The sequence below is a fragment of the Antennarius striatus genome, chromosome 22 (assembly GCF_040054535.1).
Source record: "Antennarius striatus isolate MH-2024 chromosome 22, ASM4005453v1, whole genome shotgun sequence".
Classification (NCBI taxonomy): Eukaryota; Metazoa; Chordata; class Actinopteri; order Lophiiformes; family Antennariidae; genus Antennarius; species Antennarius striatus.
In genome coordinates, this window is record NC_090797.1 from 3218782 (window position 1) to 3244118 (window position 25337).

Genomic DNA, 25337 nt, shown 5'->3' on the forward strand with positions numbered 1-25337 from the left:
CCCCCCCCCCGTTTCCATCCATCTCGCTTTCAGCCCTCGTTTGTCGTCAAGCGGTTGTTTACGAGCGCTCCGCCTCTCAATCTCGCAATTCATCTTTCATTTCTCTCCGTCCAAGCCATCAGTCCTCGCGGCCCAGTCGATGATGACTGTTCTTTCAAACCCATTCCCACCCCCCACCCCACCCCAACGCCTTTATCCATCAATCCCCCCCACCCACCCGCTCCCATCCCTCATTTCTCCTCGTAGCCCAGCAGAATCCTCGTCTGCTTCAGCGCCGACTCCTCCACGAACCTGGCGTCTACGTTCTCCTGCTCCTCGAAAGGGTTCGGGGCTGCGAGACAGGAAGTGAAATGAAACGGAAGACGTTTCCTTCCTCACTCCATTGTGTTGTTCTGAACACATATTTTGATTTAAAAACACAAAAAAAACACACACACACACACACACACTACCTCGTTCCTCTATATCAGAGAGTTTCTTTGCCAGGTAGCTGAGAGGCAGAAAGTCGGATCTGAAGCCTGGCTTCTCTCCGTCGGTGGACGTAAATCCCTGAGGGAGGAAGGAAAGGCAGAAACGTGATTGTACGATTTTTTTTATTTTTTTTTCTTCCGGAAAACACAGTCAAAACAAATCTGCAGCTAATCCCGATCCGGCACGTTTCCATTTATGGATAAAGTTGGCTGCGGAATAACTTTTTCTTAAGGAAGCTGTGTACCAGGGGCGTCAAATTCATTTTCACTGAGGGCTACATCAGCATAATGTCTGTCCTCAAAGGGCCAGATGTAACTAATGAATGTAACTAATGTGATAATGTAAAATAGATGTAACTACTGCTTAATGTTAAATAATTTATTGCTTAAATGTATTTTTTTCTATGTAACTGCAACGTTTGTAACTTGAATGTTTGTTTCTCTGTTCTAACATAAATCATTTTAATTTGTCAGGTTATTAAACCCACAGAACTCCCATCAATCAAGGATCAAACTATCCAAGAGAATAAAGAAAAATAACATCAAACACAAGTTAGGACATTAACTTTGTTCAAAACGTTTTTATCAGTGTTGAAATGGGCTGAATTAGTGCATTGTGGGAAATGAGTTTGACGCTTACTCTTACCGAGCGTCACACGAACGTCTCTGGCTCAATAACGCACGATAAAGCTTGCAAACAGGAAGTGGATCATTGCCGGCGCCGCTCAGACTCTGCTCACCTTGTTTCTGTTGCGTTTCTCCAGCAGAGTCTTGACGTAATCTCTGGAGATGGAGGCCGAACTGACAGGATGGTCCCACATGTGGTAGATCCTCCGCTCCATCGGCTGCACGAGGAGAGGAAGGAGAGTTCACACGTCAGGCGTGTCGCTGACGTCACGCGTCAAAACTCGTCCTGGAACATCTGTTCCTTCCCGCTTCGCCCACTGGAACTGGAAACCAGCTCCGAGGAGCGGAGTCCCGATGGGGGGATGAAGGAGGAATCTAGTTTATCAGTTTGACGAAAGAAACGGGGACGAATAGATTCTCACATTTTATAATCAGTAAATCTATTTCGATTCCTCCCCCCCCCCCGTTTGGTGGCTTCGTCTCAATTCTTCGGGGGAAACTAAAGGACGTCGTGATTAGGATGAGTAATTTTACGGTCCAAACGATTATGAAAAACGGTTGGGAACTGATTTTCAGCTCAAAAAAGTTTACAAAGAATTCAACCTTCTATTTGTGACCTTAAAAACTTGCAAGACTTTTATTTTGAATCTCTTTATTTATTGAATTTAAATTAAATTCAAACATTCTCCATCACCAGATCTGGAATCTAACTTGAATTCAAACCCAAACTGGGACGTAGGGTTGATCTTAGGGGATGCTTTTGTGTCATTTCATAGATTTAAAAATGTGCATTTACAAAAAAAAAAAAAAAGTGACTTCAGCATCAGGTGTGTGTCGCTCTGACCAATCAGAAACACTTTTACTTCCCATCGTTTTTAATTCATTCCCTTTATAACCGCTCTGACCAAAGTGACAGTGAAGTTTAACATGAAGGTTTTCTGGGATGTATCACAGACAGATGCGTGTTCATTGTCCGTGTTTAGGCCTCCTACTTCATTCCTCTCTGGAAGTGTGTGTGTGTGTGTGTGTGTGTGCGCGCGCGTGTGTGTGTTTGTGTTCACTGTACCTGCTAAATCTCTCCTGCCTGCCAAATTTATCCGACGAAAAGTCTGACGGGCAGGAAACGGAACAGGAACACTAAACACTCGACATTCCTCTGATCACAGTGTGGTGAAAACACACACACACACACACACACACACACACACACACACACAAACAGAGAAATATGCCCACACTGGAACACGTGGAAGTTACACGAGAGTTAGGGACGCTCACACGGACACACTAAGAGTCGGTACCTGATTGGCTGGAGGGGGCCTTGAGGGAGATGAGACCCAAAATAACTTCAAACTCTTTAATTGGAGCAGAATGGGAAGTTTGGGGAGAGAACCATTGGAGAAAAGATCAAAACACCCCCCCTGACTAATAGATGGGATTATAATAGCCTCATGCATCGTCTTACTTCCTATGCTGAGGTGTTCACCCGGGCGTGGACTCGTCTTTCGGCTCCTCGGATGCTCACCACGCCGTCGTTTGGACGGCGGATAGCGGCGAGGGTTTATTTATGGAGCGATTAAAGCGGGAATGGGTTCCTTTATGTTTCAAACTAATTTAAACGACTGCGTAAAAAAAACCTTTCTCTTTGACCGCACACACACACACACACACACACACCGAAACGTGCTACACAAGTACCTCAGGGAGTCTCTTGAGTATGCAGAACTTCAGTCTCTCGTTGGCGCCGCTATTGTCCAAATCTGGGAAAAAGAAGAGGGAAGATAACGACTCTTCTGAAGAACGGATCTCACATCGTGTCGCGTATTAACGTTAATTGCTCAGAATCCCTTCCGCAAACGACATAAATTCATTTGAACTAGCGTTCCGATTCCTTTCCATTAGCACCCCCCCCCTATTAGCATCCATTCAAATCTAAAATGCTTCATCAGTTCAAAAAAAAAAAAAAAAAAAGGGAACACAGCTGACAGCCTGTGAGATACTTTGACCCGGCAGCTCCCAGATGCTCAAATATAAAAAAAAAATAAAAAATTCTCGAAGATGTAATTCATCAAGAGTGTCCCAGGAAATCCAGCCTGTCTCCGGGTGCATTGTTAGACGGAGCATAAAAACCACCTACGCTGAATTTTTATCCAAATGTGGGTGAGCAGATGATGAGCTCTTCCCCGGATTATTAAACTCCTTTCATAAACTTTCTCTCGCTTTTTACATCCCAAAACTGTTTGGCACCATTACTGCGGTTGTTGCACCCTCGTTAGGACGACCGGAAAAAGTTCCTCAGCTCCTAGCAGAAGTTAGCGTCCGTGCTAACTAGAGGTGTGTTTCGTAAAGCATCTGGTCGGGGTTTTAATGTCGTACGCTGATGACGATCCGCTGTTTGTGACAGGCTAACAAAAACGCTAAACTTCTCTCCAACATATCCTCAGCGGGAGAGTAGCTAGAAGTCGCTATTATAGGTGACAAGACTAAGCAGTTGCATCAGCCGTCACCGCCAGAAGACGTCATCGGCCACCTCTTCCAGGCTTGGGGTCAAGCAGGTAGAGATGAGATGTGACCCCGACTAAAAACGGACTCAGAGGACGGCCGTCCAATCAGTGATCCCCCCAGGATGAGTCCATACCGTATATGTACGTTTTTTTACTCGCGTGACGTCGCCGCGAGTCTTCCCACCTGTCATGACTCTCGCCACGAAGGGTTCGGTGAGCGGCAGGACTCCGTGGTCGACGTACTGCAGGAACGTGTGATGGGGGAGACAGCGGAGAGCCAGCACCGCCGTCAGCGTGTGATAACCTGGGAAAGGAAGACAGGAGAGGAAGAGACGAACTCCATTTTTGCATCTGTGTTCTTGTGACGACTGTATTTCTGTGTTAGCACTGGAAGCGCTCTGAGCGACCCACCCTAACCCCAGCTTGTCAGGTAGTTTATGCCTAATGGACGGGCATATCCATCCTCCCCAGGATCCGATTCGACTCCTAAATTTAATGATTCCTTTCCCGCTACGTGTTTCACCGTCCCAACAAGTTTCGTGAAGATTCATCACGTCGTTTTCCTGTGATCAGTCAAACAGACGCCGGCGAAAACAACCCCAGGCATCATTTCCAACTGGAGCTCCTGTTGTTTTACAGCTTCACACACACATTAACACCCGCAGCCTCCGTGACGAAGGTGAGCAGCCGCTCTTATGTCGTCAACCCCCCCCCCCCATCCCGAAGTTTAGACCTCAACCCTTTGCCTGTCAGTCGACACGGAGGGAAACGAGGGACTACACCTTGTTATTCTGAGTTAGACGTTTGAATCATAACAACTAAAACTGTGTGTGTGTGTGTGTGTGTGTGTGTGTGTGTGTGTGTGTGTGTGTGTGTGTGTGTGTGTGTGTGTGTGGTACCAGGAGGGAGGGGCAGACAGAGACCCTTCATGGCCTCCAGGATCCGAAACATGAAGTGAAGCACGGACCACTCGGCTGGACTGGCCTGCTGCGTGCTGTAGCACACACACACACACACACACACACACACACACACACACACACACACACACACACACACACACACACACAAACAGAAATATTTGGATGGAAATGTTGCGCAACTGGTGTGCACACGTGCAGAGAGGTCATCCACAATTTGCACATGTGGACACATGCACACACACATGCATACAGACACACACACACACATATGCAAACACACACCGGGGAACATGGCGCCCGAGCACAGATGCGTAAAGAGAAACACACACATTCTGTCTGTCAGCAGTTTTGATTTTGCATTGCACGACTTTAGACTTACACACACACAGTGTGTGTGTGTGTGTGTGTGTGTGTGTGTGTGTGTGTGTGTACTCACAAGCAGAACACACACGGGTCCAGTTGATGCTTCAGCCAGACTGACTCCAGCATGTGTCTGATGAGCTCCAGCTTAAACACAAACAAGCAGAGACACGCGAGCGTTAGCGCTCTGGAGGGGGGAGACGCTCCATTAGACCCAAATGAGCGTGAGTCACAAACCCCCCTTTCACCCCCCCAACCCCATCTCTGTTAGATACACCTGAGAAATGTGAGATTTAGACATTTCTGTTTCCATGACGTTCTCTTCTTGGAAATTTTTCTTTTTTTTTTTTTTTGGTCCGATCACTTCCTTGTTTTTTCACCCCACTTCCCATTTTCATTTCCACGAGAACACGGCCCCCGCCCGGCCGCGTCGTTACACCACGCATGTGTCAGCATCCGGGATCATTCCGATTCACCTGACGCATGCAACGCTTTTCCTGCCACACGCTGGGACGCACACACACACACACACACACACATCAACACTCACTCCTCTCCTGTAGAATAACAGGAAGAAGATCGGCCGCGTTCACATCCTGAACACCAGTGGGATGCCCTCGGCAAAACACCGGCAGCGGCGTCCTCCGGTGACCCCAGGGTGGGAATCTCAATTAGCCTTTGCTTACGTAACGGACAGGAATAAAAGCAGGGATAAACGGGATAACAACTTTTTCCCTGCAGGTTCACTTTTATACTTTCATGACAGTTGTCACAAAAAAAAGTAAAAAAAAATAAAAATAAAAATCAACAAAAAATGGTTGGACTGGAAATTTGCTTATTTTTATTTTAAATTATCCGTTCATGACTCCTAAAAAACCTCATCTGGAATTTTATTTCATTTTCAACTTTTATATGCTAATTAATTTTGAGGTTGTTGTTTTTTTTCCCCCCACTTCTGGTAAAATTGTGAATTTGTCCTTTAAAGTTTTAAGTTACTGGCTTTTTTCTTCAAAATGTATAATTCTGTGTCCTTATTTAAGCATTATTTCATTTCAAATCCAAATTCAAAATTAAAAAAAAAAACTTTATTAGTCCCCAAGGGGCAATTGAACGCACATAAAAGCAGGAGAGCTGTAAAAGTGCAAACATACAGTGTAAACATAAATAATAAATAAATAATAACAAATATAAATAATATTAATGTGTTAAATAATAAATCAAAACCTAGTTAGTTCAGAACCTAGTCTATTCCTTTTTGAAACTCTAACCTGAACCTATTTGGTCATAATTTAATTTATCCCTCATATAAATATGGTTCTTATTGTATATTATTATTTTTTATAGTCACTGTGATTCAATCTCTAAATGCTTTCATTTATTTCATTTCATTCTAACCTAAATGTGACTTTAATTCCAACATCTGTCAACAGATCAAGCCTCCACAAGTCCAAATCTGTTGTTGATCAGCAAACAATTCTTCTGCTGGTCTGCTAACAGTTTAAATTAACTGCTTGATGCATTCTTCAAAACTTACCCTTCAAACTGAACAAAAAAAGAGTATATTATTCAAACTTAATTGCCTTCATATCTCAACGACACGTGTTGTGCTTGTTGCTGATGTAATCTAAGTCTCTGAGGATCTGTGAAAAATAACAAAATATAAAAAAGAGGAAAAAAACGTCGGGATGCTTTTAAGGCAGAAAAGAAATCCGTGATTTAAAAGCCAGGAACTCATACACAGTATTCCCCGTGTGACTTACTATTAGAGCAAAATCTGGAGTCAGCGATTCGTCTTAATGAGCCTCGGCATGACAAAGAGACAGAATTTACTCAGTGAGGGTCCCCTGTTGAGTCAAAGTTTTAATAACCTTGGGTATGGAATAACTTTTTCTGCATAATTAAAAATATTTCAACCTATTTCACTCCGTTGCATTAGTTTTTAAACGTATTTGTGCCTTGAATGATTCATATTCCAACTATTAGCGGGTTCCCTTCCTCGCCCTGACATTGTTAGAAGAAGGAATTTTCCTCGTTTGTCTGTAGCAACAGAGGGAGGAAATAAATAACCGTGACAATAATGTGCTGTGGAAATGCGATGTGTCATAGCAGAAGTTCTCTGGCTCTTAAGCGCCGTAATCTATTTCACCCCTAACTTCTCCCCCCTGTCTCAACGCGGCCATTAGTCTCAATAAGCTCTGACACCGGGGGCGAGATGTTCTTTATGTGAAGGGAAGTCGGCCCCGGTGGTAACAGCACCGCCCTGAGATTTTACAGCGTGACTCAGTTTGATGCGTAAGCACATCGCCCCGCCGGCGAGAGGGTCGACGGTTCCTGTAGTTTAAAAAAAGAAGAAAAAAAAGGCCCCTGAAGGGTTCTAAATAGGTCTTTTAGTGAGTTTGTTTTAATAACTCCGGCTTCAGGGGAACTTCTTTTTTTCCCCACACGTCAGGAATCACAGCAGCATTTTTTATGACTTTGATTTTTGAATCTAAAAAGTCGCAGGTTGACCAGATCTCGCCGCCGCCGCCGCCGCTCATCCGTCGAGAACCAGCAGGATTTTCTTTGCATTTGCAAAAGACATCGAGTCTGTCCTGCTTTTACCCTTGGTCTGATTTAATGCGGCTGGATGTCTCCTTTCAGCGGGGGGGCTCCTAGCTGTGAAGATATTTTACCTCCCAGGAATATTAAAGACGGACTTTACCGAACCGAGCGACTCGAGAGCGTCTGTCAAACTCAAGGATCTAGCTTCGTTTTGCGCGACACGCCGAGAGCTTAAGCAGAAAGGAAATGCAAATCTAGGAGTTGGAGATTTCGTTAACCTGACTTTTGTTATCCGTGCAGTGAAGAGCAAATTATTCATGATTAACTCCTTAGAAAGCAATTATTGTGTAGTAGAGATACATTTATGAAGTTCTTGAGCAAAATCCTGAACCCCCTGCTCATCCTAGTCACCAAGGAGTGCACAAACAAGTGCGGCCTGGATGTTGGTCCCACGCCTGGGTAAGAAGGGCGTCGGGGCCTCTGGTGTAAAACCTGAACCAGATGGGGACCCCTAATCCGGAACAGCCGATAGAAAAAGAAGAATTTATTGTCTCATATTTACAACCAGCCTCCTGGGAGCATCAAAAATGGTGGTCTGGGATGGTAGGGAGTTTGACATCCTTGATCTATTGGGTTGCAGTGGTCACACACACACACACACACACACACACACACACACACACACACACACGCACGCACACACACACACACACACACACTCATGGCACTAACCAGTTTGGCGACATAGTTGACAACCAGCAGGTCAATCTTCTTTTTCCCCAGTCGAGGCAGGTGCCTGTTGAGATGCTCGCGAAGTTTGTCAACCGTCTGCGAACGCAAGGAGAATGAAACTCAGACTGATTATATTCCCAGAATGCACGGGGAGTGTGCGAGTCAAACTTTGTGTTTGTGTGTTTTTAGCATTCTTTGCCTGCGCTTTGCTGGGGGGGGGGGGGGGGTCAAATTGAGTTCACCTCGACATTTCCCCCGACTAATGTCTCCGAAAATTGATTTAACCGCGGAGACGAGATGAGAGAAGGACAGGACAGGAGAGCCATGACTCTGAAGGCTGGAAAAGAGTTACGGACTAAAGGGGGGGGTAAATTTGACAGAATGACCTTACATGTTTTGTGGAGAAGAGGAGCGCGAAATGGAAGATGGGGCGAAACAAAAGAGACAAAAACGTACGGGATGGGAATAAAGAGAGAGAGAGAGATGGTCACAGCCGCCAAGTGACTGTTAGCGTTTAGCCCGGATGCTACCGCATGAACGGGACAAGGGGAAGCTGGGAAATATGAAATTGTCACTCAAACACAGGGCAGACAAAGAGTGCCGACTCAGCTGAAGCATAAAGGGAGAATGACGGCGGAGGGGAGCGATCAGCTGCCAGGAGTTCACGAGGGATCTATACATCAACCGGCGTTGAGTTGTACATCAACAATCTGTCTTGTTCAATACGACTAAGGGGGGGGGGGGGGTTACAACAAACGCCGCCTCTTTTTCACTTCCTTTAGTTTATAGACATCAAAGCTGGAACTTTTATCTCGAACGCCAACGATAAAGGATGTGTTTGGTTCTTTCAGCTTCGGTTCCCCGGCTCCTTGATTTGGAGCAGCAGGATGTAAAACGTTGGGTTTTTAGGGACGACAGACGGATTTTTACGCTGTTTGAATCGGGTGTTGTCATGGCAATTCATCACCTGATCGCACTGCGAGGGAACTTACAAGCTCAAAATACTATTTTAAGAGGTGATTGTGATGCTGCGTTACGCAAAATGTGCAGAAAAGACTTTGTGGTGTTGATGTGCTGAAGTCAGACCACCATCGTGTTAGCGTACGTTAGCCTAGCGTGATCAAACGTCGTCTATTTGAATGTGAGGTGTCAAAATAAGCAGCAGCAGTGCTGATGATGACTGTGATAAAAAAATATTGAACACGATCCAAGTGTTTTGATTGATCGGTCACAGCTTCCTGTTCTCTCTCTCTCTCTCTCTCACCAGACCAATGAGCGCCCTCTGTTGGTAGTCCTCCTCCTGGAAAAGCGGCACCAGCTTCTTATCTAGAGGAGACAAAATAGTGAGAACCCAAACATAAAAAAGGAGACCCCTGATGCTGCGTCTAGCCCAGAACGAACACAGCGGGACGCCTCAGGTGTGTCCGCGCCGTAACATCATTAAAGGGGCCGTCGGCAGGAACTGAAAAAGCTCAAACGATTCTTTTGTGGTGTCTTCTTTTTTTTTTTTTTCCCTTTAAAAATCCATGAAAAGCTTTGGGTTTGTGAGCCTGGCATCCTGCTGCGTGTGTGCGTGTGTGTGCGTGTGTGTGTGTGTGTCTCCATGCATGTTATGGGGTTGGTTTTTTTTCTTCTCAGCTCCTCAAAAGGTGAATCCTGCCCCGACTCCGTAAACTGGAGATGAATTATTGCCCACCTGCATGTGAAAGCGCCCGCCGTACTTTTTTTAAACACGTGCACGCGAAAAGACCGTCCCCTTTGAAGTTACAGTAAAATACGTTACCGTTATAAATAGTGCTGGCAGGGCACGGCTAGCAGACGGGCGTTGCCAGATTCACTGCAGGCCTGTCAGCAGTTCAAAGTTATCTACGGTTTTAAATTTACACGTTTGAGACAAGTGGCTGATTCTCAGCAAGAAGGTATGAAGTCAGGAGTTTTATAGCCTCGTCCTCTGGACCAGCAGAGAAACTGACTCCGTGCTTTTTTTTTTTTTTTTTGCTTTTTTTTTTTTGATTGATTTTGGAGTGAATTTTTATCGAGTTCGGTGCAGAACTTCGTTATTTTCTGACTTTGAATTCTAATGATTCTGGTAAAGCATCGCTTGATCCTCCATCTGTTCTGCCATCGGGAAGTAAGATGTGTTCATCAGTCTGAAAAAATTATCTCTACATCTACTAAAACCGAAAAAATTGGCACAGCCATTTCTGATGCCCTCGGGGGGCAAATGGAATCACTTTTATGAAACCCTGACTTTCTGATTAGCTCCAGCAAAAGCTTGAATTCTAATTTGTGCTGCCATGAAACTGAATTCAGCCTCGGCTGCTAACTTTTTGCTAAATGCTAACACATTTTATGTCCCCACAGGGGTCCGTGTGATGCAACACAACATCCAAATATTTAATACATATATAAATACTACCATCTGTGTGTACATGTTAAAACAGTAAAAAACAAAAAGAAAAAAAAAGAATTGCGTATGAGATCATACGTGTGAATTAAAGCGAGGTGAGGGAGGGTCCCGTGTTTTGAATGATGCAGCCCAAACAGCTGCGCCGAGAGAAAAAGATGGATGGAAGCAGGAAGCACCCAACTCCCAGCTTATTATATAATCATAGAATTCTTCAAACTTTTTCAACTTTGCTTTTTTTTTTTTTTTTTTTGCGTTTTTCACTCCAGGATAAATCCACACAGCAGTTCTGTTTCGCCAAATTCTCCAGTGGGCTTAAAAAATGCAACCTCACAAACACACAAAGCAGCAAACCTGCATTTTTAGCTGCACATAGGCTTCGCTCTTAGACTCCCCGTGTGTGTGTGTGCGTGCGTGCGTGTGTGTGTGTGTTGGATCTATGGGGGGATTTATGAATGCGTGCGTGAAGTGGGCTCGCGTTGTCTTACCCAGACACCAGGTGTCCACCATTGATAGAACTCTGCAAAAAAAAAGAAAAAGAAAAAGAAAAGCTTTGTGTGAAATAACAATCCCTGAAGCCTGCATTAGAATAAGAGCCTTACTTTCATGCGGTAAGCACTATTATCGCCGTGCCACTGCAGAAATGTTATATATAACCAATAAAAGCAAGCAGGTGCCGGGGTTCATCCTGTGGAACAGCTGATTATGAACTAGAGGCTGTTGGTTTGATCTCCGGCACAAAAAAAAAAGAAAGAAAGAAAGAAGTAGTTCTGTTTAATTCAGTGACATATTACATCAGCGGCGCGTATGAATAGATTTGACTTTGTTTCATTCATAGTCGATATTTCCATGCTGCAGCCTGGTAACAGGTGATTCATACATATCATCAGAGAAAGCAGCAGTTTGAAGCCAAAAAGTGAAAGACGATTCATTTCAAAAAGAGAGTCGGCGGTGAACGTTCTAATCAAAACCAGACATTTCTGCTCTTTTTTTTTTTTTTCTTCACTCCGGTAATCGAATCTGAACGTCTGCCTTCCACAAACTCAGCTGCACATTTGTATTCATAATGCCTTGTATAGAAGCATATTTATCAAGGCTCCCAACGGGTCAGGAAAATGAAGGAATGAGTTGTATTTGGCTGCCAGACAGAACCCACAAAACAATCTGATGACATTTTAGTGATATCAGACTTTTACTTCACGTCTTTTGTTGCGTTACGCTTCATTTTTCAAATAATTCTACCTCAGAGTGAGTCTGAGCTTGACAGCCTAATCACATAAACATATTTGCAAATGCAAATGCAATCCCACCCCTTCCTATAGCTTAAGGGGTAAGCTGTCGATTTTCTATATCTTTGTTATTAAAACAAATGTCACAAAATGCCAAAAAAATAAATAAATAAATAATCCCGCTGAGAAGCCTGTGTAACCAAACCCCCCAGTTCATTCCTGTGTGCCTAAGAGCTCCATTAGTATTAATCCGCAGTTGAAAATAGTCCACAACAAACGCGCCATTACCTCTAACGTATTTTCAAAGATTTAAATCCTCACAGGATTTTTTTTATTTTTTTTAGGGGAAATCAATAGAACTTGCAGGGTTAGCTGAACTCCAATAGCATTTTCTTTCCTCTCCACGGTTGGATTTAAAGTGTGAAAATTAGTGAGCTTTTCCAAACTCCAATGTTGAGAACTTGAAGGAGTTTTAGTTCCTCAATCGTACAACTAACAACAATCAGGTCTTTCTGGTTGAACTGCTTCTAAGTTCAAGAATGAATTGTTAGCCTGATGGATAGCAGTAGTGAAAGAATGTGGAGGTACGTCGAGGCCTTCCCAAACCAGAAAAGAGGTATAACCTTAGTCGATCCTCTGGTTCCATCCCAGTGGGACATTCCCAGGATTCCTCATTTTCATCCTCTTGTAATCCCGGTCTTTTATTCATTGCCCAACCACAGATAGAGTTAAAGAAAGTCTTTAAAAGTTAAAGAAATTTAAATCACAACCCAAAGCACCATAAAAGCTACAAACTTCCATCTAGCGGTTGAACCGTTATCTGGAATTAGCCGAGCATCTTCGACGGGGATCCTGCAGCGCGAGGTAAAAGTGATGAAATTCTGACTCGGCTTTTGCCTCGGCGCAGCAAATGGTGTAATTTTTCAAACGCTGGTGTAGTCATGCTTTCTCTGCCCCGTTAGGACTGTGTGTCTGAACTAATGTACTCCTCCGCACAAAGCTCCGGTGGAGGGCAGACCTACTTCTTAGTGTTCTCCTCCACGTGTTTCAAGCGGCTGGATGTTGTCTTCTCGGACCTCTGGGGAGGAAAAAAAAAAGAAAAAAGCAAGAATCGTCCAGGGAGGGACAGTAACAGAAAAAGCAGGTATACCGACAAATATAGATGGGAAACCAGCAAACGTCATCAATCAGTTTAATCCGCGCTCACCAGTTTATCCCAGTCGCCTTGGATGAGTGAGGGCCGGTATCTGGGGTTGGGAACGGCGTTCAGGTATCTCGTCCTCTCCGTGTTCCACTGCAGCTCAGACCAGAAAGCCTGAGGACCTCTGGCCTTCACACACACACACACACACACACATACACACAATCAACACCACAGTTGGCACCACAAGGACACTGCCTCAAAAGAATTGAGGTTAGTCGCATCTAAATTGTGCACGGGTAGACAAAAACATAAAGCTGCTTCCTGCAATAAAACCTACCTTCCCTTTGAACACGGGTTCAATATGCGGCTCAGTGGTGCACAACACACCAGGGACCTCCAGAAGACACCCCGACACCTCCTGCAACACAAAAGATGCATGAAAACCTGTGTGTGTGCGTGTGTGTGTCTGTGCATGCAAGAAAGAAATAGAAACTGTGTGTCCTCTTTGCATTCATATCCATATACAGTACGCTGCTGCCTGTTTATTGCCTATGGCTGAACGCAGGTGGAAATGTGTGTGTGTGCGTGTGTGTGCGTGTGTGTGTGTGTGTGTGTGTGTGTGTGTGTGTGCGTGTGTGTGTGTGTGTTTACGTGACACCTTCTTGTCAAACACAGCCGAGTGAGGCAGGACTTTATCCAGACTGAGAGACTTCTCGTAGCTTATTCTGTACAGCGAGGCTGAAAGAAAGAGAAAGACTTTTATTTTGTAAATCCCAGAGTCGCAGGAGTCTCGTCTTAAAATAACTCCAAGACAAATGAGACATTTCATACCGAAGTGCGGCTCTATACATCTTAAATTTTTACGTAAATGCATCACTTGAATTATCTCTGCAAAACATATTCAGAAGCTAAAGGCGTAAAAAGCCTTAGACTGTTACTCAATGAGGTATTTTTCAAAATAAAACCCTTATTATCGATGAGTTCAGATCTCGTGCATGTTCCTCTGGGTTTAAGTGACGGCCATGTTTGAAGTTTATTCACATTATTGAGTTTTTTGGTAGTAAACGAGAAGTTAAGGCCAACAAATAATAGCCTGGTTGCTGCAGTTTATGAATATTCTGCCCATCATTTTATTGGCTGCTGTAGCAACACCTGCGACTGGCAGAAAAAAACCTCTCACTACTGGGACAGATTGGAAAAATGACTCACAGTCACTATAATGTGAAATCACGCTGCTATTTTATGAGAAAGATATCAAACTGGCTGTTGAGTGGCAACAAAATAATGAGTTCTTACATGATAAATGGATTCTCAGATAGGGTCGGGCATATGGCAGCAGGCAATATCGTAAATTATTGTATGAATATTTTAAAGTGATCAGAAAAGACCCGCTACAATGTGCCACTTTTTAAGTCACCAAACTAGTCGACATATGTTTTAAATGACCAGAAATTTTATTATAGGAGTATTAGAATAATATAAAGCTGTGCTGAAATGATAAACCATATGATGTGGATGCATTACTTTGTAATAAAATCGACAAGTCTGTGTTTATGAATATTATTACTGCTTATATTATGTAATGAAGACGGAAGAATTATACAATATACCAATGTGGGATTTACTGGTGTTAGAAAGTATTATTATTGATTTATCTGCAGATTATTCTCATGAATAATTGTGTTGTAAAACAAATAAAAAACAATAATTTCACAGGCATTAGATATTTAATGCTTTTAAATGTCCAAGCAGGAGTCTAACACCCAAAGACTCTATTTTTTTATCATAAGATGACAAAAGAAAAGCATCAATATTCAATTTTCATACCGATGCACTAAGGCTGAACCTCAGCACAAATTTGTTCTGCTGAATCTCAAACGTCTCAGAATAACTAATTCCATCCTCTGATCCACAAATCTAACAACCTGACGTCCTCAAGGACATAAATTCAGTTTAGTTTGGACAAAATGTAAGCAGTCGACAGGATGGGAGGGCGCGAGAGGAGGTGATACCCGGGAGATTATGTGCCGCTGACCTAGAATAAACTCCTGGATCTGATCAAAAGATTCAAAGGCGTTCACGTTGTCGCACAGCCAGTCGATAACCTGGACAGGAAATACAAACACACAGGAGACGGAAGTCAAAGGAGTGTGAGCGCAACGTGACAGCTGTATGTTATCAGTGGAGTTATAGCGAGTTTATAACAAGTTTACTTGATCTACTATTCTATAAAAGCATAATGTCACATTGTGGGGAAATTAGCTTACGGCTAACGCTAATGCTCCCTTATGAAGACATCTATTTTTAATTTCAATGAGACTTTATGGTAGTTAAAAACAAACAAACACGATAACATCACTATTTTATTTTTTTATGTACAGTGCGCCCTCATTCATCGCGGTTAATGCTTTCCAGGAAATTCAAATACAGATGCATCTTTTTCCCAATAATCTATTTCTGCGCAAAACTTATTCAACACTGGTCTAATCAACACCAGACTAGAATGAGTATGGAAGTATGTTTAAACCCTTTTCCGCTGATTATTTCATCTGGTAGCACAATTAGCTTCATAATTCTAGAGAATCTTTGTCAGAGATGTTCACATTGCCAAATCTTGCTGCTTTGCAAAGTTAATTTTCCCCCGATTTGTCAGTCTGAAAAATTCTATTTTTGTGCCAGAATGCTTTGCAGCTTGTGAAAAATGGGCATAATAATTACTTCAGTCACAATCCAAGCCTCATTTTCACTTCTCCCATTTGAATGACTAGACTAGGATGAGCTGGAAGTGTCTTCAAAGAGCAAAACCTACATGAAGTAGATACAGAAAATGACTCTTTTGTGAAGTGTTTCCAATACGGTCAACATTTGCATGGCAGAACAGTCATTGTGTGAAACACGGCTAAGGACTCTTGTCTTCAGACATTTACATTAAAGAAACATGAAAAATTAATGTCCCCCCCCAAACACAGTTCCTGCAAATCTAACAGCCACAGCGCAACGGAGTGAAAACTCATTTTCTCTCCTGTTTGAAGAACTATTTCTTTTTTTTTCCAAAGTCAGTTTGAGTCCAAGAAAAGCTGCATAATATTTGTGTGAATAGGAGGAGGGAAAAAAAAAAGACACATAAGCAGGACTAGAAGAACGTCAGTTCCACAGTTTTTATATTAAAAGTTCAAACTCGCTTTGAAAAACAGAAGAAAAAAAAAAAAGCAAAAAGAAAATGTATAAAAGAAATCACCCTTATTAAAACCACAACTTTTTGTGTTGCCCAGCCCCATTACAGAGTCTACAAAGAGCAAAAAAAAACCTCATGCGAGGTGTCCGTTTTTCCAGTCCTATCTGCACTAATGAAGCTGGTGAATCACATAACCTCTCAAGAAGAAAGAATTTAATGCAGAATATCAGCACAGTTGGAGCGTCTTTATTTAAGCGTACTACTAATAGAATGTGAGTCACCGTCGGCGCTTTGCCCAATCAAAAACAATCTGTCCCTTCCTTTTGGTCTATTTTTCTTTTTTACACCGTTTGATCTCTACCCAGTTGTCTTCTTTTCCTGGCACACTTTCTTGCGACATCCAGTTGTTTATTTCATTCCGCTGAACACCTACCGAATACACAAAGACGTGCGGAAACGTCTTCAGATGTAGATTTATTTTTACTTTCTTCCTTTAGGGATAACTTCTCTAAATGATGTTATGTCGTACTAAAGTTGCTTTAGAGCTCCAACTTTTTCTTCTCCTTTCCTCCCTTCATCAAGATTTAAGTTAATCTTTGCTAAAATATTTCACTTTTTTTTTTTTTATTTTGTTGATTTTCTACAACAGTAACGAAATGGAACTTCTTTTACTTAACTGTACTAAAGTGTTAAAAACACTAAACATGTTCAACCTTTTTTTTCATTTTTTCAAAGCAGCCATGCTTTACATCCATGACAGCTTTTCACACACTTGGTATTCTCTTAACCAGCTTCACAAACGTGTGTCCTGGCAGGATTTTGAATTAACAGGGCTCCATGTCAAAAGTTAATTGGATGAATTTCTTCTCCTCAAAGTGTCAGAGACCATTAGTCGTGTGCAGTAAACAGTCCTACAGTTCAACAACTGCAGTATCATGACTTAAAATCAATCAATCCAAAATAAATTGGTGCTCAAAAAAAACCAAACATCAAACGCTTGGAAGGGAAAACCGAGACTCACCTCTGCTGCAGAAATTCTTAAGATTTATTAAGAGTTACGAGCCTCAAAAGTCGCCAATTAGCAGCAGCTCCAATTAGAGCCTCGAGAACACGAAAGCTTCACAGAGTTCGAGTCAACATCTTCTACCCAGATTGTGCGAATCAGGACTTTCCGGCCGAATGGCAAGAAAGAAAACACGACTGAAGGAACCAATAAGAAGAATTGAATTGTTGGACCAGGAAACGCAGGAACAGAAATTAAATTAGTTTCCCGATGAGTCCAAATTTGAAATTTTTTTGGTTCCGACTATTGTGTAATTGTGAGAGAGAGAGGAGGAGGAGCGATGGGTGATGCTTAGACATAGTGCGCCATGGAGCAGGACAATGACCTCAAAGACACCTTCATTCATCATCATTTTATTGTTTCGATGACGTCAGCTTTGTTTCCTAATTTGGAAAACATTAAAAGTGAAGAAAAGACATTCAATTATAGGGGCGACCAAAACGTTTGACTGTTTAAAAATGCAGTTTTGGGGGACGTTTTTCATACTTTCGGGCCCAGATGTTGTGTTTTAGTTTCCTTTTGTGAAAGAAATAAACTCGCATTGTGTCACCAACTCAGTAAACACGCTATAAATAACAATCCTGCCCTTCCGGCTGTTTTCATTCGTACCTTAAGCTCCAGGTTTGGGTCATTTCCCATATAGACCAGGAGGCAGTGGAGGGCGGCCAGGCGTTGAGCGTCAGTCGAGCTTCTGGGACACCTTGGATGGAGGTGACATATGACAAATGTACTTTTATACAACATAAGCATTTACAAACAGAGGGGCACCAGAGTAAATGTGCAGGCAGACAGCCAGGAGTCAGGTACAGTCCTGTGATATATGTGCTATTTAGAAAGGAACACAATGAATGAATAAATGAATAAATAAGCAGCATTAAAAAAACAAACTGTCCAATGAGAGAACGAGCCAAGAGGCCGCTGAGGCGTCTTCGCCGCTTAGAGGGGCTGAATCCAAAGCATCCATTGGCCGGCATTCAAGTTAAAGCTGTTATTTATTTTTGAAAAAAGGAATCTGCGAGTGTATGCAAACAAAAATAACTTCAAATTACTCTTCCCTTTCCGCCATCTTCTTCTCTGGCCCCCGTGCATATAAGCACCGCCTGAATCATTACCTCAGCACAAAGAAATCCTTCATTCCCACTGCGTTATGAATCACGCGCACCTATAGGGAGCGCTTGATCGCAGCATCTGCAGCAGGAAGTCGGGGTTCAGTTCGACCGTGAAGATCCTCCCTGTGGTCAGGTCCAACAATCTGCTGCTGGATTCCTCCTCGGTGTGAAACACCGTCACGTCGGCAGACTGACACCGCAGGTCCGAGTCCACTTCGCCACCTCCAAAGGTGGAGAAAGAGGAACGGAGCGTGAGTTAATGCTCGAAGAAAGAGGTAAACATTCTTTTAATGTCTCACCTGAGAGAAACAGGGAGTGGCAGAGCATCTCCTGCTGTCTGGTGTTGACGCAATGGAGGAAATAACCTTGCAGGTACACCAGGATGTAGTAACCTACATGCAGGAACACCACAGAATCTGTGTCAGGGCAAGACGTCTGCATTCATTATCCTACAAGAGGATACAAGCTCTCATTTGCATTTGTGTTTTTCTATTGTGCACGCAAAGGTCAGTCAGGCTCGCACGCTGGTGGGGGTTTATTCTGTGTGCAATGACCTATGGGGATGAAGACGGGATGGAGCTGAGCGGCTTTCTGCAGCGGCAGCTCGTCGCCCAGACGGACTCTGAACGTCTTGCTGCAGTCTGCAGGAACAGAGATTCAAAAAATTATGACTTCCTGGTGCGAAAAGAAATGAAAAAGGGAAGGAATTTGCCGCCGTCACGCACCTTTATGAATCAAAACGAGAGTGTAGATGAGCTCTTGTTTGTCCAGAAGCGGTTGGCTGTGGCACAGACACATGCTTCCTGGAGACCGATCACATTGCAGGACATGAAAATATTCATGATAATCAAGAAAAGAAAGAAAATCTACACAAATATGAAACAATAATGCAGCAATGAGAATTTATTTGAGGCAGGAAAAGAAGATTCATCATGCAGATTGAAAGGATAATCCCAACACGACCCTATCACGTGAGATTACAGCGTAAGGCGTCATCACAGAGAGACTTTGAATCAAAAAAAAAAAAAAGGGTCTTGATTTTCTGATCCCACCCCAGGGGCGGGGAGGGGGGTGGGGGGGGTGGCGAAAAAACTTCAAAAATGAACTTACTTTCTTATTTTTGGCACAAAGAGGAAAGCAGAACACACACAGAACACACAGAATTAGTCATGGCCTGTGGAATCCTGACGTTGTGTGTGTGTGTGTGTGTGTGTGTGTGTGTGTGTGTGTGTGTGTGTGTGTGTGAGAGAGAGAACACACGTTAAAGCGCGTTACCTATTCTGTCTGTGAACACTTGCATCCTGACGATCTCCTCCTCTTCCTCCGACGTTTTCTGGAGATAATGGTCGAAGCCCAGATTCACGAACCTGGAAGAATACGTTAATAATTGAAGATGCAGGATGTAAAGAACAAATCACCTGCCGAGGGAACATATTTCTGCGTTTATTCTGAGCTTGTAATTGTCGCCTTACTTGACAGTTCGGAACGGATTAGCGGGAAATTCTAGCGGGAGTTCCAGCTGTGGGGCGGTAATACAAAGCAGCAGAGTCCTGCGTTATTATCAAGTCACATTGTAATTATGACAGCCTGTGCAGAAGGCTGATCATTTATTGAATTACACGATGACTCACCACCGTTTCGTAGTTGTGATTGAGGTAAAACTGAACACATCGAAACAGGACTTTATCCTGCGATGGGAGAAATTGTTATTTTTTATTTTTTTTGGGGGGGGGGGTGATTCTGTAGAGAAAAAAAACGTGTCGCGCTCGTCGACGTCTTACGTTAACGGTGAGATAGTAGAGTCTCTGCGTCGCTCCGTCCCATTGGATCCAACAGAAATCCTCCGCCACCCTCTCCGCTGTTCTGCACAAACGCTCGGGGTTGGCTATCACCTGGTTCCCCACAGACATTCACATCTTTAACGCTTCATGCAAAGCTCCACAAGGGGATGCAGTAAATTTCACGGCCTGAGAATGAGGTCGAAAACTACAGATTCTTTGCTCCAGGTGGTGCAAAAAAAACCCCACACTGAACTTTTTTTTTTTTTGGTGCTTATTAATTATTTGATATGTGAAAGTAATTTATAACTCTGCAGAGAACCTAAAGCCTGGGATGTTTCCTCTATTCAGAAACTGAAGCCACTTTGCACAGAAGCTGCACTCAATAAGAGAAGGAGCTGGGCTGAAGGGAACAATTTTCCGGATGGAGAGTCGAACTCACCACTCTGTAGCCCTCCTGCTTCGTCAGCAGAACGTGATAGAGATCGACGTCTGAAACGCACAGGAGAAGGAAGATTAGGGACAAACCCCAACAGCAGCTTCTTATGAAATTAATCCAACGTGTTTTTTGGCACGCAAAAGACGCGATCTTACATCCGTCGTCCGTCAGTAGCAGCAGATGGCTCTCCAGCGCCGCCCTCCCGTCAGCCTCTGAGTGGAGGAACTAGAACCGACAGCCAAAGACGATGATTCAGCACATGCGTAACCAATTTTACATTTTTACTGGTTTCATATTTGAACGCGGGTCACAAACATTCCTGTCATCTTTAAAATGTTTGGCGTTGGAAATAAGATCCAGCTCCACGCTAATGGTTTTTCTCTGTCGATAAGACAAACATCACGAAACGAAAGACGGAGGGGGAAAAAAAAAATCTGCAAACATCCAGAAATCCAACGGTGAAATCTGTGCGACAGACCACACGTGAATTCTACCTGCACTTTGACCCTGCAGTCCACAGCCTTGAGGACTTTAGTGTTGTTTATGGGATGGATCTCGATCAGGAGAGTTAGGCATTTGGATACTGCAGAAACGGAAGGGAAATTAAATGAAGGATGTGACGGCAAAACCTAGAAATGCTGCATTCTGATTAGTTCAGGAAGCTGAAACGGCTGATATTGATATTCGTCTACAAACGAATCAGAGAGGAGCGGACGCTGGACTTTACGTGGTTTGAGGCGCTCCATTCCTCGGGTGTTTTGCGTCAGGCTGACAGCTGGAAGACAAAATCGCACAAGCGTTTCATTTGGACAAACTTCCATCTCTAAATGAGGCTTTAATTACGCGTTGGCACCAATAACCTGCACCAAACTGTGTCTGCAGCCTCGTCCCGATTTGTAACAACAAACCATTACAGAGGTGAAACTGATTTAACTGATCAGGGGTCAGTATTGGGAACGATGTATAATCAATACATCACAGAAACTCACCTAACAGAGTTTCTTCCGCGTTGACGGAGCAGCTACTGACGCACACTTCCTTATCGAACGTGTACAAGATCTGTTGGTGAGAAGACATATGGGAGCATACGTGTGCACAAACGCACAAGCATACACAACGAGGAATGTCTGTAGCACAAAAATGAAGGAGACACACACACCATACCTTGTTCTGATTGGTATTGGGGTCGTATTTTCCAATTCTGGTGGTGTCTGTGGCTCCCTATCAGAAGAGAATAAAATAATTATGGCATATGTCATAAAATCAATCCAATTACAAACGTGTATGATCTCAGTCCAGTTCCTGACCTACTGATCAACCCGACGGGAGCCGCTTCATGTCGGAGAATTTAAAATAAAAACTATACTCTGAAATCTTGGCACACTAAAGAATGCATTAAATGACAAAAACCTGCATTAAAACAGAGATTAGATCATCTTCTCAGGCTGCACGCTCTCTTTAACCTCCTAAGCCCAGAGACTTTGTGCAGGTCTGTTATTAAAAATTTATGTTGTGCAGAGAGGCATGCTTCAACACACAGAAATATATTTTCAAGTCTCACAAGGGTTTCAGGGTTTGCATAGATACTAAATATGCAGAACTGCAAAAGAAATCTCTGCAAAAGAATATATCAGGGTTCAGGGATTTGAATATTATCTTTACTTTAAATTCAGTGATGGGAATATAACATTATATCTAACATAATGTACAAGATACTGGTGGAAATATAAAGACAAACATTATTTGTTGTGAAACATATGCCAAAGTTTAAAAAACATACAACACAATGCACATGGCAATGAGAATAAGTGAAGTGAGTGCAGGTAGCAACACATCTAAAACCAGACAGTAAGCTGAGCTAAAAAGGATTAGAATAATTACACTCTCTTGATGAGCATAATCTACATAAGAAACATTTAGTATGCAGTGCTGTCACTGCGGATTTACCTTCCAGGAGAAAAGGATGCCCCCATCTCTCTCAATGTTGAGGATACGAGTGTCCACTGCTCCAGAATACTCTGCAGACACAGCACTGCTGTTATGAATCCATGCACCCAAGCATGAAATGCAAATGTAGCGCATTTATAACGTACGATAAGTTATTTAAAGTACTCAAATGTGTCAGCGGATTATTTGGAAGGAATCTGGAAATGAAATATCTGCATTGAGTCTCTATATTTAAGGAAAATAATACTTTCAGTGATCAAATATTGGATATTTATGGTATTTATTCATTAGATAAAACAGATTTAGTTGATATTTTTAGTTTTATACATTCTAAAACCCTCTCCATCTTTAAAAAGCTTTTGCTTTGACAGGTAGAATGAATAATAACAGTACATAGAGCGCCATCTACTGGACATCTATCCGCATTTCACGACAGTAGATTTGAAGGTTTCAATCTTGCAAAACCAAAGTTACAAAAACTGTCTTTGCCTGACTGACAACTGGCTCACTGTGTAAATATTATTTCACACCTACAGTACAGATATGTAAAAAAGTTAAATTTACATAATTGATCTTTCTTGCTCGTATGGCTAGCCAAAGATTTATCAAAGTTGCGTACAGGAATAGCAAAAAAACTAACAGAACCAAAAAAAACCAGCACACCGTGTGGCCTTGAACGCCTCACCTGATGCTCCGCACACCGACGCCTCCTTTCTAATGATGTCCGAAACCACATCTCTGTGCAGGTCAAACTGTGGCTTTAACTTAAGCATGTGGACTCTTTAACCTCGAATAACCTTTTCAGAATCTTCGCAGTTGGAATTCTTCGGCTTCGTTTGTGTTTTCCCGGCAGGAGGCATCACCTGCTGTCCGGCGGAACATCATGTGACGTTCACGTGTGACTTTGGAAACTTAAGAGACTCACATTAACAACCCACATGAGCATCCACTTCCTCTTCTGCCCTCCGAAACATGTTTGAGAATGTCACGTGTCTCACACTGGCTCCTCCCATCCGCACCTGGAGATCTTTCTGCTATTGGTCGAGACACGCGTCACTCCAAACGGGTGGAATTCGTCACCGCCCCGCTGAATGCCTGACCCGGCGGTCTCCAGGCGCCCGGGAGCGTCACCCGGGTGTTGTTGTCTTTGCAAGTCGTTCAAGAAGTTATTCAGGAGCTGCTATAGCTATTTTAAAAAACCTATTCAAAAAAATGTGTATTCATGCATTCATTTCTCACTCGTCACAAACTTATTTATCGTTATAAAGCATTAATTCCTCAGTTATTGGAAGTAATAACTGCAGGTAAATGCAAATTAACTACTGTATGACTATTCCACTAATATCATTAATCAAAGAAGAATAATCAAAGAAGAATGGAGTAACATGACCCATTTTTTTTACATTTAGTGATGTCATTGCAAATTAAAAGTAGATTTCTTTTAGATAGTAACTACTACACGCACCTCAGGTTGTTGTGTGCCCGTGAAAATAAAACTAGTGATATAATTATGGGTTTAGAACGATTCTTCCGACTTTCAATAACGAAATTAAGTTAACCAACTGCTTCACGGTGTCTCATTTTTCAAGAATTCCTGGACAGACATACAGTTCAACCTCACAAATGCGAGATTATTCCTGTACCCACACAGAAATAATTGGATAACTGTAGACTATTAACATCAGGGGTAAAAAAAAACACAAAAAAAACAAAACAACCTAAGTGTACTCAAGATAAACAAGTCAGGGATTTTGTAAAGACAGAATGTCTTGGAGCCCATTAAGTTTGTTGTTTAATGGTTTTACATCAGCTTCATTCCAGATGCAGCTCATTAAAAAACCGTGTGTCATGACACTTACGTTCCTTCCATCAAGGAAATGATAATGAAGTTTTATCCTCTGCTTCTTTTTATTGCACTTGTACCAAATGTTTCCGTGTCTCTTGTCATGCTGATCCTGACTCTTCTATCGGTAATATCATTGCATGGGACAAGGCAACACAAATATTGAAACCCATATTCAGTAATTAGACTGGTACGTTAGTACATTAATTAATACTGTCTCGTTTTAGGAGTGCCAAGTAGAAAAGGTTATATGTAGGTTGTAATAACGCTAGAATAGAGAATATAGGCATCTCATATTCTCATTTAAGCTTCTTTTTAAAAAAAAACACATTTAATGAGATGCATCTATCCTCCAGCGTTTTGGTATAAAAACCAGCTGTACACATGTGAACCAACTGCACCTCTTTCTCTCTGCATCAGTGCCCTCTAGTGTTCATCTGTAGAACTGCATTAATACTACAGTACTGTATTCCATAATTCATAATTCTGTTCTATAATTTGGATTAATAAAGCATCATCTATCTATCTATCTATCTATCTATCTATCTATCTATCTATCTATCTATCTATCTATCTATCTATCTATCTATCTATCTATCTATCTATCTATCTATCTATCTATCTATCTATCTATCTTCTTCATCTAACTTCTGTATAAATAAAGCCTTGATAATATTTACTAATACACAAGTTATAGCGTGTATTAGTTATCCTAATGTGGTTATTTCGATAACTAAATGGAATTTAGTGATCAACACTACCTCCCATTGCTAACTTTGAGAACTACATATACTTGTTTCATTCGTATAATTATAATCCACGTTGGTCTTACTCTGTCTTTGACTGTTTATACATTGCAAATAGTCTTAAAGCTGTTTAATCTGTTGTAAGGAATATCATACTACAGTTAGGTAAAATTACGACATTCGCATTATGCGCTCTTATTTTTAATTTTTTTTAAATTTAATTTTATATACTGGTTTGATCCCCGAAGGGAAATTAAGAAACCATAGAGGAAACAAATAGTGTAATGCTTTTAAAAGATG

The 25337-nt window shown here is 42.3% G+C and overlaps 1 protein-coding gene across 1 annotated transcript; it reads right to left on the reverse strand.

The window, feature by feature from the left end:
* Positions 1 to 217: 217 nt before the first annotated feature.
* On the reverse strand, positions 218 to 23406 carry gsap (gamma-secretase activating protein). Its single transcript, XM_068307005.1, has 32 exons — positions 23134 to 23406; positions 22449 to 22519; positions 21666 to 21722; positions 21491 to 21560; positions 21229 to 21276; positions 20996 to 21084; positions 20657 to 20726; positions 20505 to 20554; positions 20066 to 20176; positions 19916 to 19972; positions 19757 to 19803; positions 19560 to 19651; positions 19010 to 19087; positions 18839 to 18925; positions 18584 to 18676; positions 18338 to 18506; positions 17785 to 17875; positions 14973 to 15042; positions 13596 to 13675; positions 13275 to 13355; positions 13001 to 13123; positions 12816 to 12871; positions 11053 to 11084; positions 9422 to 9483; positions 8158 to 8253; positions 4961 to 5031; positions 4501 to 4595; positions 3786 to 3905; positions 2796 to 2857; positions 1211 to 1315; positions 453 to 549; positions 218 to 331 (listed from the first exon to the last, which is right to left on the reverse strand). Exons 1-32 carry the CDS (start codon positions 23219 to 23221, stop codon positions 231 to 233), a joined length of 2619 nt encoding a protein of 872 aa, XP_068163106.1. The 5' UTR covers positions 23222 to 23406; the 3' UTR covers positions 218 to 230.
* Positions 23407 to 25337: the final 1931 nt, after the last annotated feature.